The 19,784-nt window shown below is 40.1% G+C and overlaps 1 protein-coding gene across 1 annotated transcript in view; it reads left to right on the top strand.

The window, feature by feature from the left end:
- Nucleotides 1–19,784, top strand: part of SPATA6L (spermatogenesis associated 6 like) — a 46,302-nt gene that overhangs the window by 19,544 nt on the left and 6,974 nt on the right. Inside the window, exons 3-7 of the mRNA XM_007452920.1 lie at nucleotides 10,115–10,192; nucleotides 12,704–12,943; nucleotides 15,023–15,125; nucleotides 17,846–17,880; nucleotides 18,625–18,821. Of these exons, the coding sequence (XP_007452982.1) occupies nucleotides 10,115–10,192; nucleotides 12,704–12,943; nucleotides 15,023–15,125; nucleotides 17,846–17,880; nucleotides 18,625–18,821 (653 nt within the window). The remainder of the gene's footprint in view (nucleotides 1–10,114; nucleotides 10,193–12,703; nucleotides 12,944–15,022; nucleotides 15,126–17,845; nucleotides 17,881–18,624; nucleotides 18,822–19,784) is intronic.

The raw sequence follows: 19,784 nt of genomic DNA, 5'->3' as shown, positions 1-19,784 counted from the left end.
TCAGCAGGATGGGGAGGAAGAAAGGATGTTTTGTAAGAAATAGCATAAGCTGAGGAAGTGCAGAGCAGACGAGGGAAAGACACATCATCAGTCCTTTGTGGCTGGAGCATGTCTGAGAAGGGAAGAAGAGAAAGAAATATGATGAAAAATGTAGAACACATTCTTTTTGCACTTTGATCCTTGTTAGAATCCAAACATTCATATTAAATGGAATAAGTAGGAAGAAATTAATCCATCATATTATTTGATGTAAGGTCAGTTATTTTTTACAGTTGATGCACCAAAATATACCCTCATCAGAATTCTTCAGACAAATAAAATAGGAGTCACAAAACAGTAAAGTTGAGACAGGCTGGGACCTGGGACCCTTTGCTACAATGCCTGCACCTGGACACACCTATCCTCCAGCAACAAAATACAAAGAAACTACATGGGACTAAAAATAACTGCGTGGGGCTTCCCTGGTGGCGCAGTGGTTGAGTGTCCGCCTGCCGATGCAGGGGACGCGGGTTCGTGCCCCGGTCCGGGAAGATCCCACATGCCGTGGAGCAGCTGGGCCCGTGAGCCATGGCCGCTGAGCCTGCGCATCCGGGGCCTGTGCTCCACAACGGGAGAGGCCACAGCAGTGAGAGGCCCGCGTAACGCAAAAAATAAATAAATAAATAAATAACTGCGTGCATGGGCAGTTGGGGTAAATTCTGGACAAAAGATACAGAGAGACCAAAAAACCCACCTGCCACTTCTGAAGAGCCTGGAGCAAAAACAGTGTGTCAGGGAGCAAATGCAGGGTCCTGAGCATGCCACCTGCACTCAATACACCCCACTGGAGGGGTGGGCAAAACACCTAAGCCACCCTCTGGCCTGATCCCTGGACACACCCCTACCCTCACCCCCTTATAAGGAACCAGCTCGCCCAGCATCTGGGACCAGGCAAGCAAGGGAAACATTTGTTTTTGCTCCCACCTGAGGTGCAGGGGCCCCAATAAATCCTTGCCTGAGTTTCTTATCTGGCCTCTAGTCAATTGCTATTGATTGGGGAAGGCCAGGAACCCTGGTCAGTATCAAAGCTATCTCACTGACTACAGTTAATTTTTTGGTGGTGCTCTGTACAGGGGCCACTCTTGGTCCAAACCACTTGTGTAGCACCTGTTTTGTAGAAGGCACCTTCTGCATCATTTAGTTCAGTGATTGTTAATCATATTACACCCAAGGTGATCTTTTGGTAATGAGTATTTCATACTGTCCCTTTTACCATACTGAAATAATATTCACAGTTAATATAACCAACTATATAGGTCACCGCAAAAAATATATAGTATTCCAGCCATAATATAAAGGAGAAATACAAAGGAAAATGATTTAAAATAAAATGACATGCATACTAATATGTAGATGTTGAGCAAAATGTAATATTTGGATGTGATATGATTTTCAAAATGCCAAAAGGTTCTTGGTAAATATCCAAACAAATCAAAGTACAATTGTTCCTTAATTTACCTGGTACCTGTATTCCTGAAAATTCAGTGTATTTTTAAGTTGTACAAAAAAATGCTTTGTGTTTATATGTAACAGATTCCAGGCTCAGATAACTATAAAAAGTTTTCTTGCCTGAAAGAATGTCTGGTAGGATGTTAAAAAGTCGTGCAGGAATGTCTTGAGCATTGCAGGATACCTTGAACTTTGGTTCCTGCCTGTGAAATTTCTCCACAAATTTCCAAAATGTCCCTGGGTTTGTTACCAGTACTGCTGAGAACCGCAGCTCTGGCTGTTCTCTGAGCCATTGGGATGCTGACATTCCTACATCACAGAACACATGGAACCCTAGTCTACACTGTAACCTTTGAGTGAACAGGGCATTGTCTGCCTGTTCTATCCCTAGGACCTGGCCCACGGTATGTCCTTAGAAAACATTTGTCTCCTTAGAAAACATTTGTCAATGTTGGATGGAAAGAGATGGATGGAAAGATTTTCCCTTTTGTTCTATTTTGTGGAGCAACTCTTTAGATAGTTTTTTTCTCTGCAGCGACTTGGGAAGGCTTTTAAAAATTATGCATGAGACAAAAAGTAGTAGAAGTCGTTGCCTCTTGAATAACAGGTGCTGTGATCAAAATGTCTATTTTTATCTGAGTGCCGTCTCTGCCATCACTTATCTAAGCTTTTATTTTGTTGAACTCAGGGATGTAGATACATCATTTTCAGAACATAAATCTACTTATGCCTTTTTTCCTTTGTTTCTAGCGTGGGAAGAGTTGGCCTACTATGAAGAAAACACACGGAACTTTCTCTTCCCTGAACCCAGGCTGACACCTTCGCATCCTGGGATGTGTAGGGAGGTGCTCATGAAGACAGTTGAAGGTTTTCCGGTAAGTGATCTGTGCCCAGCTGGGCTTCTGTTGGGAGAGGAATTCTTGGGACCTGAACATTTTATTCCTGACAGGACCAGGTTGTGGGCAGATCACTTTATCTTGCTTAGTGGTCCTGATGTTCTCTTCAGCAGCCCTGATTAGATGCCCCACTAAAAATAATAAATGATACTGATTCCCACTATTGATCTGAGATGTGGGAGTCTTTTTTTTTCCATTAAATACATTCATTTTGGCTTTCTTCCCACATCGAAATACTCGAAGTAATCAACATTACTGTGGATTGCCCTGGTTCCTGTAGGAGTACCATGTTTTAGCACCATTTATAAGAGTACAGATCAAGGCATTTTTCATTATATAAAAGGTCTTAAGTAGAAAAAAATTATTTTAAAGTTCAAAATTAAGTTCAACCACCCCTGGTTACTGGGGAAAAGATTGCCAAGACTGTGGTTATCTCCAGCCCCGTATCCTTTCCTTGGAATACCCATGTTTTGGCAAGTTCACCCCTGTGCCACAACTACACCCAAGAAGTCAACAAGAATGAGATAAAGCTCTGGTCAGTGTTCTCCCTCACTATTAATGAGCATTCAAATTACGGAAATATACAGATGGCCATAAAGGCCTGGGAACAGAGATATACGTAATAAATGGCTTGTTGATATGACTTTTCACTACAATTGTCTATTATCTCCAGGCTTAACGACCACTCTGTATAGTTCAATTATACTTACTAACCCATTCCACCATTCCCAGTAATAAATTTCAATTTACCATGAAAAAAAAAAGCAAATGGCACAGCTCACCTTCACCCTCTGAAATGTGGCTAGGTCTCAGGCTGTGGGACCTCGCATACTTAAGGACGTCACTTTGTGACTGCAGACCAGTGAGCAGGCACATTCATACACACGCATACATCCCTTCTGGTCATGGCCAAGCCTACCTTGCTCCTACTGCTACTGCTACAAGGGTGGGAGCAGCCAAACCAGTTTAGTTTTGTGCTTCTCATGGCTCCAAGTTATTAACTGGATCACACAAGTATTAATCATCAGCTGCCCATGTCTTTTTTTTTTTTTTTCCCTCTCACTGTTGTGGCCTCTCCCGTTGCGGAGCACAGGCTCTGGACGCGCAGGCTCAGCGGCCATGGCTCACGGGCCCAGCCGCTCCGTGGCATGTGGGATCTTGCCGGACCGCGGCACAAACCCGTGTCCCCTGCATCGGCAGGCGGACTCTCAACCACTGCGCCACCAGGGAAGCCCCTGCCCATGTCTTAATTCACTGCAGCCACTCAGAAGAGATCACCAAGGTTTTCCGAAAGAGTTAAGCATTACATAGTCTTCTTCTGTTAAATAGGGAACTTAGACTTTAGAAAAAGGAATTTGCAGAATCCACGCACAGAAGTCTTCCACTGGTTCAGATTTTTATCCTTGTATAACGTAAGCCATGGAGGTCTGACAGACATGAGGTGTGGGAGTCTTATCTAACCATTCTAAGTCACTGCCATATTCACACCATCACATAGTTATAAAAAGGTTGCTTCTTTCACCTCTTTTTTTAATTTTAAATTTTTTTATTGAAATATAGTTGATTTACAATGTTGTGTTAGTTTCTGTGTATAGCAAAGTGATTGTTTTATATATAATATATCTATAATTATTCAGTTTTATATATATTATATATAATATGTTATTATTTATATATATTATATATATAATAATGTGTTATTATTTATATATATTCTTTTTCAGATTCTTTTCCATTATGGTTTATTACAAGATTTTTTTGAATTAATTACTTTTATTTATTATCTGCTGGGTTGGGTCTTTGTTGCTGCACATAGGCTTTCTCTACTTGGCGGTGAGCGGGGGCTACTCTTCATGGCGGTGTGTGTGCTTCTCATTGCGGTGGCTTCTCTTGTTGCAGAGCACAGGCTCTAGGCACACAGGCTTCGGTAGTTGTGGCACGTGGGCTCAGTAGTTGTGGCTCGCGGGCTCTAGAACACAGGCTCAGTAGTTGTGGCGCACGGTCTTAGTTGCTCTGCAGCATGTGGGATCTTCCCGGACCAGGGCTCGAACCCGTGTCCCCTGCACTGGCAGGCAGTCTTAACCACTGTGCCACCAGGGAAGTCCCTATTACAGGATATTGAATATAGTTCCCTGTGCTATATATAGTAGGACCTTGTTGTTTATCTATTCTATATGTAGCAGTTTGTATCTGCTAATCCCAAACTCCTAATTTATCCCTCCCCCACCCCCTTTCCCCTCTGGTAACCATAAATTTGTTTTCTGTGTCTGTTTTTTCATCTCCTCTTAATGCAGACTGAAAGATTTAATATCAGTTTATTTAATCATAGCTATTGTTTTAGTAATAATAATAGTAAAATAGTGATAGTAATAATGCTACCTCTCATTTATTTTGTGCTTGGTTTTTTTCATGTGAGATCTTATTTTCCTCGTAACAGTTCTTAAGTCAGCCAAGGCAGATATTATGGTCTCTACTTAGTGGAGGGGAAACTGTCAGAGGTTCACAGACTGATATTATTGAAGGATCTTAAAAGATACAGCAGTTAGTTAGTTGATTATCTAACTGTTTGGGGGGAATTATCTGAACCCAAATTAAAAATATTCATTTTGATGTTATCTAGGATGATTTTTAACACTGCAGAAACTCTGACAATTTTCTTTACTTTTATGTCACTTGGATGACCTCTGTTTTAAGGGCCACATCCTTGTGAATTATAAAAAGCATACTTAATACTCAACTTTTCTGTTACTGCCCCATGAATCACCATTATTATAATTTAATAAAGTGTTATTGTCTCCATTTTGTTGAGAGTACTGTGCAGAATACATAACATGCAGGACCCCTGTTTCTAGGATGTTTATGATGACAGGACTTCTAGTTCTAATACTTCAAACAGCAAGCATTCATCAAAAGTTCTCCTAATCTGAATTCCTAATGAGCATAACTTTAAGTCCTCCAATAATCTTTGAAGGTTTGGTGAATATCACTGACATCATTTTTTTTTTTCTCAGAGATGTTCTTTGTGTATCACTTTATACCCATGGTACTTGTGAGATGCTCGTCTTTATTATGTTGAGTTATTGGGATTTTGCTCTTTAGAAGCAAAAAGGGATAAAAACTAGTGAGAATTAGGTGGGAGATACTCTTTATACTAACTTTGGTTTGCCCAAGTTTTCTATTAAATCTATCTACCAACACTGGGCTGGTATCCAGCTAAGTATCAAGACAAGAAGAAATACACTTTCTCATATTTTCCCAAATGTTATCTTTGTTTAACTTTATGGGCATAAGTAGGGAGAAGAACCTACGGAAGTTGTGTTTGTAGTTATTCATAAATGCAGGTAATCATAAGTGAAAGAGCTTTAAAACTGCAGGGAAACATCTTCATGTATTAGAGGTAAAGTATCAATTCTTACAATGAAGTTAATGAAAGTATATTTTAAACAATTTGTAAAAAGATAGAGGAGCTCAATTTCTCTATGTTCTATAAAGCAAAATAAAACCAATTGCTGAAGCTTTACTAATAGCTGACATTCATTGCATGCTCACTAGATGCCAGGCACTGTGCTGAGCTCCTTACATGGATGATCTTGTTCAATCCTCCTTAACCCTGCAAGGTGGCTACTATTATTTTCCTCATCTTAGGCATGGGGAAGCTGGCATGGAGAATTTATCAAAGGTACTCAGAGTCACAGACCTGGTGAGCAACGGAGCAGGGATTCTCATGCTGGCCTGTCGGGCTTCGAAGTTTGCACTCGGTCACTGCATGATGCTAATTCTCTCAGGTTTATTTCAGCCCAGGGTCCAGTTTCTTTTCATTAATGTTGTAGGATATGAGAATAAATGACATGTGCGGGTCAGGCAAATCATTCACTTCGTTTATTTTCTCTTCTTAGTTCATTAAGAATTAGATTTATTTCCTCCAATAAAATGTGACTTTTTCTTTGTATTCCATATTTTATTTCATTTCACTTGTTATGCTAACAGCCTTTTTTGCCTCCTTTTCCTGCTGAGGTCAAGAATTCTGAGGAGGGGAATATAATCTGTTTTTTTGTTAGGTAAAGGCTGAATTTGTAAATTAAGTGGAAACAATATTACTTTTTAATTATTAATTTTTAGTTAATAATTTCCATTTTTCTTTAGTGCAGTGATTCTAGGAAAATCCTACTGTTAAATACATTTATTGACCTAACCATCATCACCACCATCCCATTGCTGAGGGGATTGCACAAGATAGAGCCTATAAATTTCAGCTCTAAACTGTTATGCTAAAATCAGTACTTCTATGAAAAATACCTTCCTCTGTATTGTCTGGAAGTCACTGCCAGGAGTGGAGGTCAAATAGGTGAACAAGTTGGTGTTACAGGCTGTGGATTCCTTACTGGTAGGGGACCCTTTTCCCCTTCTCCAGGCAAAATGGAGCTGCATGAATAGCGGTTACGTGTGGACTCAGGTGGTCTGGGTTCAAGCCCAGTTTTGTCACTGAATGACTGTGTGATTTTGGGTAAATTACTTAATCTCCATGTACCTTAGTTTCTTCATCTGTAAAATGGGACTGGTAATAGTTCTTCCCTTATAGGGTTATTAGGAGAGTTAAATGAGGTAATATATGTATAGTCTTTAGCATAATATCTGGTGTATAGTTAAGTGCACAATAAATGTGAGCTGTTATATTTTATTAAACTGTCATTCAAGGGTTAATACTACTTCTCCATGAGGCATTAAGAAGACTACACCAGTCTGTGGCTTAAGAGATAACTTGTTCAGGCTCAGGCAGCTGGGCCACTGGGGACCTGGGGCTTTGCTCACCCATGAGATTTTGGATTTCCACCAGTGGTGCTGCAGACCCCGAAACTCCCCTTCCCCCACCCTCTTCTTCATGGGGGCAGTCTTGATAACTGGAGGTGAGGCTGTGCCGGCCATGTTATTGTGCATTCTTTATGAAACGCCACCTCCCTGCGCCCCGCCCCGCCCCAATTATTCAACTCTGTGCAGCAACTGGGCTCTTGTGTTTATAAGCCCAGAAATCTTGAGTCACCAGTCGGGGCCTAACACTCTTATGGGTGTACTGTGCATTCTAGAGGCAAAAAAAAGAAAAAAAGAGGAGGGGGAGCTGAGGAGGTAGGTTGTGCCTGTGAGGGCCTGTTCTGTAGACAAGATGAATGTACAGGACTGAATGTGCATCGGAATGAATGAATGCACAGGAATCGAGCTGACTAGTTCATCCATGAAGCCCCCTGAGAGGTAGCATGAGGTAATGGAAAGAGGATGGGTTTTGCTGTCCAACAGAGTTTCAACTCTTGGCTCTACTGATCCCCAGCTGTGTGACATTGGACAGACTAACCTCTTCAAGCCTGTTCCCTCACATTTACAGTGGGATATAATTGTCGACTACACAGGTTGTATAAGGATTAAATGAGATCGCACATGTGAAAGCCTCTAGGAGCACCTGGTACCTGTCTAAACATGCAGTGCATGTTGGTTTCTTTTCCCTCTAGGGCTTCGGCCGATGCAAATTCTTCTTGCAAGTACTTGGAGTATGTTATATAAGTGAAATGAGCTGTTAGCAACTGGAGGGAGAAGTCACTGTGGGTGTGCCTGGAGGGGAGAGGGTGAGGCCAGGCTTCAAGAGACAGGTAGGATTTGGATGGTCAACAAGAAGAAAGGGAAAGTGCCCCCAGAACAAAGGGGTACCTGGCCAGGCGGTGTTCTCTGGGGGAGAGGAGAGCAAAGGGTCATGTTCAGAGGGGCTGCAGGTGACTGGATGGGGTCAATTGGAGACAGTGTAATTCAGCTCCAAGTCCTATTCCTGTTTTGACGTTTACAAGACATGTGACCTTGGGAAAATTGCTTAATATCTCTTTCTGCCTGTTTTTTTTAAAGAAAAATAATTGTATTTTTTAAGTGTACAGTAAAATTGACTTTTTTTGATACACAGTTCTATGAATTTAACACATGTATAGATTTGTGAAACCACCATCATAATCAGGATTCAGAACAGTTCCATCACTCCCCAAATCTCCCTCATGCTCTCTCTTTATAGACACATCCTCCGCCATAATCCACTAATCTGTTCTCCGTCATTAAAACTTTGTTTTCTCTTGAGAATGTCACGTAAATGGAATCATATAGTCTGTAACCACTCAAGACTGGCTTCTTTCACTTAGAACAATGTTTTTAAGATTCATCCATGTAGTTGTGTGTATCAGTAACTTGTTCCTTGTTATTACTGAGTAGATTCCATTATATAGATATACCATAGTTTATTCACCTATGAAGAACATTAGAGTTGTTTCAGGTTTTTGTCCAGTTCTCAGTTTTATCATTTATAAAGTGGGTTGACGTTAATAATTGTACTTTCCTTATAGCACTATGAGAATTAAGTAGGATAGGGTATATGTATGTGTATGTATATATATGTGTATGTATGTGTGTATATATATATATATATATATATGTATCACAATGTTTTAGATAGGATGGTACCGAGCAGAAAAAGAAGTATTGATCAATGAAACAAAATGAAGAGTTTGGAAATGAGAATAAATATTTTGTATGAGATATAAAGCATGTTTTTAAAGCAGGTAGGTAGGGAAGGAGAACTTCTATCCATCCCTTCCCCTAGGTAATCTCATTCAGTTCCATGGTCCAGTGTTTTAAATAGAGTAGCTAACTGTGGGGACACAAGTTGCAATGCCTGGATTCAATTACCAGCTCTGCCAGTACTAGCTGGACAAGTTGCTTAAATTCTCTGTACCTTAGCTCACTCATCTGCAAAGTGGAGATACTACTGGGACCAACCTCACAGAGTTGTTGTGAGGGTTAGATGAGTTAATATATGCAAAGCCCTTTGGTTGGGCTCTGGCACATAATATGTAGTATTATATGTGTTTAGCTATTCTTATTATGTATGTATTTTATTTTATTTTCAGCTTTGTTGGTGTATAATTGACAAAACCTGTATATATTTAAGGTATACAACTTTATTTTTGTATATACATTGTAAAATAATTGCCGCAATCAAGCTAATTTTTTTTTTTTTTGGCCGTGCTGTGTGGCTTGTGGGATCTTAGTTCTCTGACCAGGGATGGAACCTGGGCCCTGACAGTGAAAGTGCCAAGTCCTAACCACTGGACTGCCAGGGAATTCCCACAATCAAGCTAATTAACATATCCATCATTTAACATTGTAAACTGTTGTTTCTTTTCTTTTTTGTGGTGAAAATACTTAACATCCACCCTTTTAGAAGATTTCAAATATAAAATATGGTATTGTTAACTGTTGTCACATTGCTGTACATTCCACTTCTAGAATATGTTCATCTTGCCTAACTGAAACTTTGTACCCTCTGACTAACATCTCCCCATTTCCCCCATCCTCCAGCTCCTGGCAACCAGCTTTCTATTAGCTGTTTCTATGAGTTTGTTTCAGATTCCACATATAAGTGAGACATGCAGTATTTGCCTTTCTGTGTCTGGTTTATTTCACTTAGTATAGGGTCCTCTGGTTTCTTCTGTGTTGTCACAAGTGGCAGGATCTTCTTCTTTTTAAAGGCTGAATAATATTTCACTGTATATATATTCATTATGTATGTATTTTAGATAATGTGTGTAGATTATGCCAACTACACAAAAGAGCATTTAGGTTCTCAGATGATTTCAAGTTAGGATAGGATGGGCAAAGACCCTCTTTCCATTTTATTTGTTTCTTTTATGCTGTTCTATTTTCAGGGCATTGCTCCCAAAATAGAGTTTTCTACGAGGACAGCCATCAGAGAACATGTGTTTCTGCATAGAAACAGATTTCTTGTAAGTATAATCGAGAAGCCAGTGATAGAAGTGTTAGAAATTTTCTCCACAAATTTAAAGAATTTCAGCCTAAACTCTGTTTACCAAGTTTAGATGCAACTGGACAAACAGAAACCTGGAGACTTATTGCTAGGTTTGAATTTCCATAGTCAAACTGTTTGTTCAGCCTGTCACATTAGAGTATGTTTGGCATGTATTCATCATGGCATAATTGGTGGAACAGAATGACCCAGAAGCTACGATCACAAGCTTGATGTGTCGTTTAGTTAGCTTTTGTTGTTGTTCCATGACTTTTACTCTTGATTTTATCAACAGTAGTGTTTCCTTCTTTCCTGTGCTGAGGCTGAAGCTCAGAGTTGTATTTGTGGGCCACCTTTGGTAAACAGTGAGGGTCTTGGGGCATCCATGAGCACTACCTTCATTTTACTCTCTTGTTCAGCCCTAATTTCCCCTTCACCCTGATTTCTTTCTGTTTTTGTTTTACCTTATTGTCCATAATTTTGCAACCATGTAAAATCGTTTCTAAAATGATATAGAGAGTTAAAGAATATAGTTTGTAGACCTCACCTGGAGTCCTAGAAAATACCTTGAAAATGTGGGCTTTCGGTTAAGAGGTACTGAATGAGAAGGGTCACTAATCTGTGCAAGTCCATTGGTCCCCTGGGCACCATAACTCATAAATGGGAAGCCAGTGGTTAATTTTCAGGAAGGTAATAGCTGCTTTTTAGTCTCTCCTTATTTACCCACTGTTTTCTCCAATCTGTTTAAGTGTGCACAGTGATCTTTCAGTTCATTATTCTTTTTCTTCCACTCCACCATTTTAATCTTGTTTTAATCTCCTAATATAGGTCTTCCTATATTAACTTTTTTAAGTGTTAACTTTTAAAAATAATAGTTTTCATTGTTTTCCTATAACACAACTATCCCATTTATTTTATACAATTAGAAAATACAGATAAGAAAAAAGGACAAAATAAAAATAAAAATTACCTGTTATTCTTACTATCTAGAGATGAGCATGACTACTTTTTTGAATATATTCTTCTGTACACACACACACATACACATATTGTTTTAATTTTAGAAGATTAGGATCATACTACACTGCATATTATTTCATATCATATTTTCACTTTGAATGTCATGAACGTGTTCTCATGTCCTTAAGTATGCTTAAGCCAGGCAATTTTTCATGGCTTCATACTATGCCATTGTACAGAAGTACCATAATTTTTGGCAATTCATTTTTCTGTTGTTGGATACTAAGCTGATATATTAGTCAGGGTCCAGTCTGGAAAAAAAAAACCATACCTGTTACTTTAACAGAAAGATTTAATGTAAAAAAAAAAAAAAAAAGAGGGATAAACGAGGGTTGGAGGACTGAAACACTGAGTGAACACTGAAGTGATGGAGATAGTAACTACAGGAAGCAGCTTCCACCTCTAGCGTTGGGGGAACAAAGGGAAGAGGTTGGGTCATCAAGAACATAGAAATTGGAGGAAGAAACCCCATAGAAAGGGCACCCAGACATGTGGGGAGGGGCTGCTCTCCCGGGTGTTTCCTCATGATTTCAGAGGGGAGACTCTGATGTGCTGGGACTCAAACCTCTAAGGAGGGACCCTGCTCATTGCTGCTGTCCCAGGAGCTTGGAGGAAGGATCCTGTGGGGCTAGACTCAAATCTCTGAGCAAGGGGCTCTGGCCATCTGGTGCTGTGAGGCCAGTTTTGGATTATGGTAGGAAAAAACTAAACTGGGGCCATTTGCTGCTGTCAAGGTGAAGAATGGTTGCTGGGGTGATGCTGACAAGAACAGAATGCAAAACTGGAAGTCCCTGGGCCCTTCCTCCTCCTCTAGTCTTACGGTCTCCCTCTAGCGCCCTCTAGTGGTGGAGCCTAACAGAACAGCTGGAAAAGCCGAAGGGGGTTTGCAGAGTGCCAGGTCCAGTATCATAAAGCTGAGTGTAGAAAGGTGGGTTTGGAGCGGAAAGGAAAGTGCTTACTCACCAATATAGTTGGTTTCTAATTTTTGAAGTGTTCTAAGAATTTCTGCAGCTATACATATAGCCATAATTATTTCCTTATAATAAATTCCTTGAAGTGAAATTGCTGGACCCAAGTTTACGCCAAATTCTCTCTCTCTCTCTCTCTCTCTCTCTCTCTCTCTCTCTCTCGGAAGAGGACCCCAAACACTCTCTCTCTCTCTCTCTCTCTCTCTCTCTCTCTCTCTCTCTCTCTCTCTCACTATATTTCTACATCTATCAGTCATCTGTCTATGATGGGGTGGGTGGGGTTTCCAACTTTCTCATAATGCAAATAAATCTCAGTGCTAATAGTTGAAATATACTAGTGATACTAACCTGACCTGAAGAAAAATTTTTAAATGCCCTTCCTTAAGTTCATGTTTTATAAATCTGAGATGTTCAATCTTCTACCTTAGTTAAAGTTCAATTAAACACAGTTATATTCTGATTGACTTTTCTTTAAAAATATTGTTTCTTTTTTGGGTTTTCAGGAAGAAAGATGTAAGTCACGAAGGCCTTTATCCACATCAAATGGACCAAAATTCCCCTTAAGTAGTATAAAGATGAAACCAAGGGAGAGTAATCTCGACAGACTGCCCCAAGGCATGCAGTCCCGGCCGCCCTCTCCATATTTCACCAGGCATTTCTTTCAGGACCAGCTAGCTCAACTGAATCTTGGAGATAGTTTCAAAATACCTGGAGAAAGCAAACCTCCATTTGTAGTAAGACATGTGAGCCTAAAATTATTTTTCAAAGTCCTTTGGAATGGTGAGGGTGTGAATGAGGGTGGAATAAAGGAAGGTTGGACCATGAAAACAAATGGGTAAGTAAATAAATAGAGGAAATTCAAATTGAATGACAGCTATGATTAAATTATGTTCACTTCCTAGAGTCATTGTCAGGAAAGATGTCTTATGCAGAAGACTTGCTTAGTAAATGTCTGCCATCCCTATTTTTAATTTCTGAAAATTATTAAGAGTGTTATCTACATATGATAACCTGCCACTGTCCAGAAAAATCAATGAAATGTCAGTGGGAGAAGATGCATATCAAAGGCTGGCATATACTCTGTACCAATCTGAAACCAAAGCCTCATCTGTTTTAAGAAAACTGGTTTGAATTTTCTTAGTGAGGTTGTTGCTTAATGGCCACACTTTTAAGATCAGGAAACATATGTCTGCAGGAAGATGCAATGATGTGCCACAGTCAGAGCCCTTAATTAAAGTTATCTTATATCTAGCCCTCAGGAAATAGTAGGCAAATTTAATCACACTTGTTCTCATAGTCTCAAGATTTTTTGACTACTGTAAAATTAAAGGAAAATGTAGAAGAGTTCAAGAGTTCAAGACACAGGTTCACCAGAATAATAAAATCATTGTTTAATTTGATACATTTCCTTTTGCATTTTTTTGGTATTCATAATGCCTTAGTTTTTCCCACAAAGTTGTAATTATACTGTATATACAGATTTGTTTCTTGATATTTACAGTTAATATTACATTAAAAACACTTCCAGTATTAGTTCATATTTTTCATGAACACCATTCCACATTCTAGTTCATGACTTATTCTTCAGAATGTTAACTATTGATATTATTGTCAAGTTGATAATTTGACTTAATGATGATGTTTGTGCATTAGACACAAGAAATGAAGCGTGGTAAATCTCAAAGGCAAGGTGCTTTTCAGATGACTGATATAGAGTTGGTTTTTAGGTAGAACAGAGATGTTGTTTGGCTAGAAAGTATAGGATAGCTGTTTTCTTCATGGTGGCCTGGGTAAAAATGTCTGGCAAAATCTAGCAACCACTTTTTTAACGTGGCTTCACACAAATATTGTTGACTTGAGTTTACTGAGTCTGATTTATATCATTTGACATAAGTTTTTATAAAATACAACTTTAGTGTATGCCATTATGGGCTAAATAAGCTTAAAATCTTGGAAGTTTTCTTAGGGAATTAAAACTTGCTTGATACTTTTATTTCACAAATTCTTATACAGTCTTTACTAATGTGCCAAGCTCTTTCCTAAGTGCTCTTTTATTTAGCCAGATTTCCTGATGATATCTGAAGTTTAAGTAGCAGCATTAAAATGTAGAGGACCTGATATTGTCAAGATTGTAAATTCTAATCAAAGTATTTCTTGAAGTAGATTGAAGAGTAATATTATAACATGCTTTCTTGAATTTAAAATAAAAACAGAAATAAACAATGTTACAAAGAAACTCCAGCAACTCTATGTCATACGTATTCTGGAAGAGTCTCTATTTCAAGTATTTTGACATGTTGGCAGATCATGTTGGCAAGTGTAGGAAAATACGGTTACCTTAAGTAAAATAATACAGTCACCCCTGTTCTTTTTTTCAAGAATATAGACACTCAGACTGGAAGGGGATGTGAAAGGCTGAAATGTCACCTTGTGAAAATCCCTTGTCTTCAGGGAGGACCACACCTAGACCAGTACTGCTCAGACTGTTTAGGAACATGAAACTCTGTCTGGTTCTAAAAGAATGTGAAATAAATGTCACTTGCTGTTTTCTGGGCTGGAGCCTTACCAGTGGTTAGAATATGATTTGTGCCTAGTGCTAGGCCATGTCTTCGTGTTCTAACCTCAGTGAAGGTAGGGACAGACAGGTTTCCCTATTGGGTATAACATTTTATATACTTGGAGACTGTGATTTAATCTGTTCCCAACCTCTTTTTTTCACCTGCGTGACTGTGACTGACGGGGAGAAAGGCATTACAGGTAACGAGGAGAGGGTAATACAAGCTACAGTGGGTTCAAGTCTCATTCCTTTCCTTTCCTTTCAGGTGGACAGTGCAAAGCCCTTTGGTGAGAACAGTTCAGAGCATCATTCCCAGAAGTCTAGAAGAAAATCTGACTTTTCAAACTTTCCATTTCCAGTGAGAAGAGGTACTTGAGTTTCTTGTTATTCCTATACAGTTTCCCCATGGGAACGAATGCATCCTACCTACCTCTAAGTCTTCTTTCATTCTGAGGAATCACATGTTTCTCTGGAAATTCAAGGCTTAATTCTCAGGTGCCCTCCCGCTGTGGAGTTTCCAGGGAGGGAGTTCCCATGAGCAGAGTCAGCTGAGAAGCTGTTTCAGAGTTCCCCTAGCTGTTGAAGGAGACTGCTCTGAGTAGTGTGACCACTGAGCGTGCTCTGGTTGTGGTTGTTCCCTGGCTGGGCTGGAAAAGCAGGGAGCATCTTGTCCTGGTGGAATCTTCTTGCTAAGGCACCACTGATAGCTAACATATAGGACTCTCCATTTCTCTGGATAGGAAGTAGCAGGGGATTGTTGGAGATCAGGAGATGCAACACTTATTTTACAAGATTCCATGTCAGCAAGGAGGAGAGGCAATTTGTCTGAAGCAGTGAGGTTAAGGCAGGGGATCTCAAATGTTTAGATTTCAGTACCCTTTTGCATTAAGTATTATTGAAGACCCCAATGAACTTCGTATATGCAGGTGATATCTATCAATATTTAGTGTTAGAAATTAAAACTGAGAAATTTGTAAAATACAAGAATATACAAGCACACATTCCATTAGCCATCAGAGTGGTGACATCGTGACATATCATGTAGCTTTTGGAAAACTCCATTATACAGTTGTGAGAGAAAGAGAGTGAAAAAGAGATTAATATTATTAGGAGAACAGTTTTGATCTTGCAGAGCTCCTGAAAGGTCTTAGGGACCCATGGGGAGGCCCCTGGATCACACTGAGAGGCATTGGGTTAAGGCCTCCCTGGGAGGCCTTTACTTTATGATTGAAATAAATGAACCATGTCAATACTGAAGGTCAGGGCAGTGAATTTCAACCATTCCTGAATTAATAAAAATTCTTAGGCTAGAAAGGGATGGTGGTGGCCCATTCTCTTGACTCTTGGTGAGACTGGACCTGTACCATCCCTGACAACAGGGTTTCCTATCTTAGGCTGAAAGGTTTATACTTTTAAGGGGCTGCACATTCTCTTGTGGTAACTCAAGCCGGTGTCCTTGAATCACTGTGACTGTTCTACAGCAGCAAACCAAGGACAGAAGACAGGGTTTGAAGCAGAAAGTGCTTCATCACCTCTGACATTTAAGTCCTTTGGATTGAAAATCACCCATGTAGCCCATTAAAGCAGCACTGTCTTCCCCATTACTGTGAAATCAAGCAACAGGAAATGTCCTTTCCCAGGGAGGACAGTTGGGCTTAATGCTAGCTCAATTACAATGGGACTCATATATCACATTGGTCTCAGCCTTTGTCTTTCTTAATCCTGGCAGGTGGAGAACTAAGGTTCCAGAGAGGTTACAGAGTGTGTACAGGTCACACACCAAGTTTTTGGCATACTTACATTTAGAGAAGACGTTCAGACCTCGGGGCTCAGATCCTTGGAATCCCTGTAGCTTCCAAGCCAGACTTTTCCTTAGGTCACCTGTCAGCTCACTCATTCAGGCCTAAGGTAGAATAAAGCAGTGCTTCTCAAACTTCAGTGTGAATCACCTGGGGACCTTGTCAAAGTGCAGATTCTGATTCCCTAAGGCTGGGGTGGGGCCTGGAATCCCTCTTTTCTAACAAGATTCCAGGTGATACTGATGCAGCTGGTCCATGGACTACACTTTGAGAAGCTAGGAAACAAGGGCAAACTCCCCATGAAAGGGAGTTTTCAAAAATCAGTAGCAAGGGGGTTCCTAGGCAACAGGGCAGGTTTATGGTTATAGCTGAAAAGGGGCTTAGCATTACCAATTCCCTGCTCAGCTGGGAGTTGGGTGGAAGAGAGCTTCTGGGACAAGATGCCCACACACATATATGCATGCCCAGAGGATATGACAATTAGCATGCTTTAAAAAAATCCCTTTTTATATGTTTCTTCTTATTGTCAGTGGCATTGGGGAATCAGCAGTCCCTTGTCACTGCCTAAGCCCCAGTCATGCTGGGGGAAGCCATGGTGGCCTTAGCATAGTCTTGCAAATACTCATTTCAAAAGCATTTTTTTTTCAACCTGGAAAAATCCCATTTATTCTTGGTTTTATCTGTGTGTATTTATTACTTCTAGTAATTCTTACCATTCTCTGGCATTAGGTCTATTTACTTATTATGATTACTTGGGTAATCATAATGATTTACACTTTTGCTGTGTTGTTTTTCCAAGCTCTTATGTATTCATTTTTGTATCTACCTTGGACAAGTACACTCAAGAGTTTCTGCATAAGTAGGATTTTATGTAAACCAAATATAAAGGGAATGCCAGAAGAGGTAGAGGGTATGAATTTTACATTGAGCCAAATGGCTTTCTTTTAGGCCCTGGGCACCTGGGCAAATAAGAGTTTTCCAGGCTGCCCAAGGGCTACTGAACTTATTGCTTCACTTTAGACCCCCGTTTACTCTTCCTGTATCCATACATGCTGTCATTAATATAACCTCATTGTTGACCTCAAGAGGACAGTAAAACTAATAGATAAATTGCTGTGACTTCAGGAAGACTTAAAGGTGATGGTATAATTTACAAGGGAGCACTTAAGTTCTCTGATAATTCATTCATTGTGTAATATTTTTGTACTGCTGTGGAATAAATGTAACAGCAGCTTTAGGGGTAACTGGTAATAATGAGTCATTGAAACACCTGTTCCTCTTTCTTCTAGCTTCTTCTCTTGACAGCCTTGCAGCTAATGTAAAGGTAATTTTAGAAGTAGCATTTGTAAACTGATTTATTTCCAGCTATCTAATGTCAATTATTGTGCTTTCTCCCATGAGCGGTGGAAAGTATATTTCTAGCTAATGCTGCTTATGGAATTCCTGTAGTTTAACTTGAGTTACTTTGCTTTAGTTGGTTTATTCCCCTCACATAAACTCTTTTCATTTGTAGGATGAATCACCAGTGAGGGTGTATGTAGGCCCAATATCTACTTTATCAGTAGGGATTTTCATTACTTTTTCTCTAATCGAGTACCTTTGTATATGAGATGGTAAATCACTTGTTCTTAAAGTTTGATTGGTTTATTCAGGTGAAGGTGCAGACTTCCATGTTACAACATGAGAATGGATATATGCAACGAAAATGGAGTACACTGAGCTTCCTTTGCTGTAGCAGTTAAATATTTCGTCTAAAAAATTATGTCTTTCCCAAACCCAATAATCTCCAGTCCTCACAAACCAAAGCTCAGAGCATGAGTTTATTTTGGCTTGTGAACATATGCCAAATGTACAGAATTTTGGTTATTTTTCCTTGCCCTTCACTGCTGAGCATTTTGTCTCTAGTCTTCTCTACTCCCACCCTTCTTTTATTTGCAGGAGATCCCTGTGGCAGGTATTCTATCATCTTGCCCCCAGTTCTCTTCCCTGTCCCACCCGGCCCCCAGCTGTAAATTAAGCAAACCAAAGCAAAAACTACAACTAACGATTAATGCACATTGTCACTCAGGTTATCAAAGAGCCAGATGAACGGATTGTTTTAAGGAATGAATCACCATTATCGTTAGATTCAAGTAAGTTTGGAAAGCCCTTGGCCAGGTACAGTCATCAAGCGGAAGCCGATTTCCACTGGGGAACTTCATTTGCCACCTCCCAACACTCCAGAACTCCCAGCCCTCTTCTGGATCAGCCCCTTCTCCGAGAAAGGTCAGCAGCAAGCACCCATCTCTTTGCTAGAAGAGTGCCTTGTGGTCTGGCAGGAGTAAAGTCAGGTCACTTCATCAGTTTGCTTCCTTAGGAATATTCAGCTGGGGATACCTTGACAGGAAAAATTATTATTTCTTGAAAAATAATCCCAAAAGTAAGAATTGAGACTTTTCTCTTACCCTGGAAAGCATATCTCAGAATGCTTGTTGAAAATGGGAGAGACAGCTAACTTGGCATAGGTACTATTTATCTATCCATTATTATCTGTCATAAATTTTAGAACTCAAGCTTTTGGTTTCACCAGTATAAAAGAACTCTCTATCGAAAGTTTGGAAATTAGAGAAAAATGAAAAGGAGTGGAAAAAAAAAAATCCTGCCACCCAAAGACAAGCATGATTAATATGTGGGTGTATTTTCTTTCTCTTTTTCTAGACATGGTTTGTTGGCTTGTTTATATTATTGTCACACACACACACACACACACACACACACACACACACACACACACAAACCCACAATTGCGTATGTCTGGAGGGCAGGCCAGAGATTGAGAGCAGGAACCTTTATTTTCCAAACTGCACTCCCAGCTGATGTGACTAACCATCCGGTTTGCCCCAGACTGTCCTGATTTTAACCCTGACAATCCTGCATTCTGGGAAACTTCTTGGTCCCAGGCAAACCAGGACAGTTGGTCACAACTCCAGTGAAGTAGCACAAAAGATAATAGTTTTAAGATAGATGTTTTGAATGAAAGATAGGCCAGTCTGGGCTTCCCTGGTGGTGCAGTGGTTGAGAGTCCGCCTGCCGATGCAGCGGACACGGGTTCGTGCCCCAGTCCGGGAAGATCCCACATGCCGCGGAGCAGCTGGACCCGTGAGCCATGGCCGCTGAGCCTGCGCGTCTGGAGCCTGTACTCCGCAACGGGAGAGGCCACAACAGTGAGAGGCCCGCGTACTGCAAAAA

The sequence above is a fragment of the Lipotes vexillifer genome, unplaced genomic scaffold (assembly GCF_000442215.2).
Source record: "Lipotes vexillifer unplaced genomic scaffold, Lipotes_vexillifer_v1.1 scaffold1486, whole genome shotgun sequence".
Classification (NCBI taxonomy): Eukaryota; Metazoa; Chordata; class Mammalia; order Artiodactyla; family Lipotidae; genus Lipotes; species Lipotes vexillifer.
The sequence above is the reverse complement of the archived record's forward strand: the minus strand, read 5'-3'. Positions and strand labels throughout refer to the sequence as shown.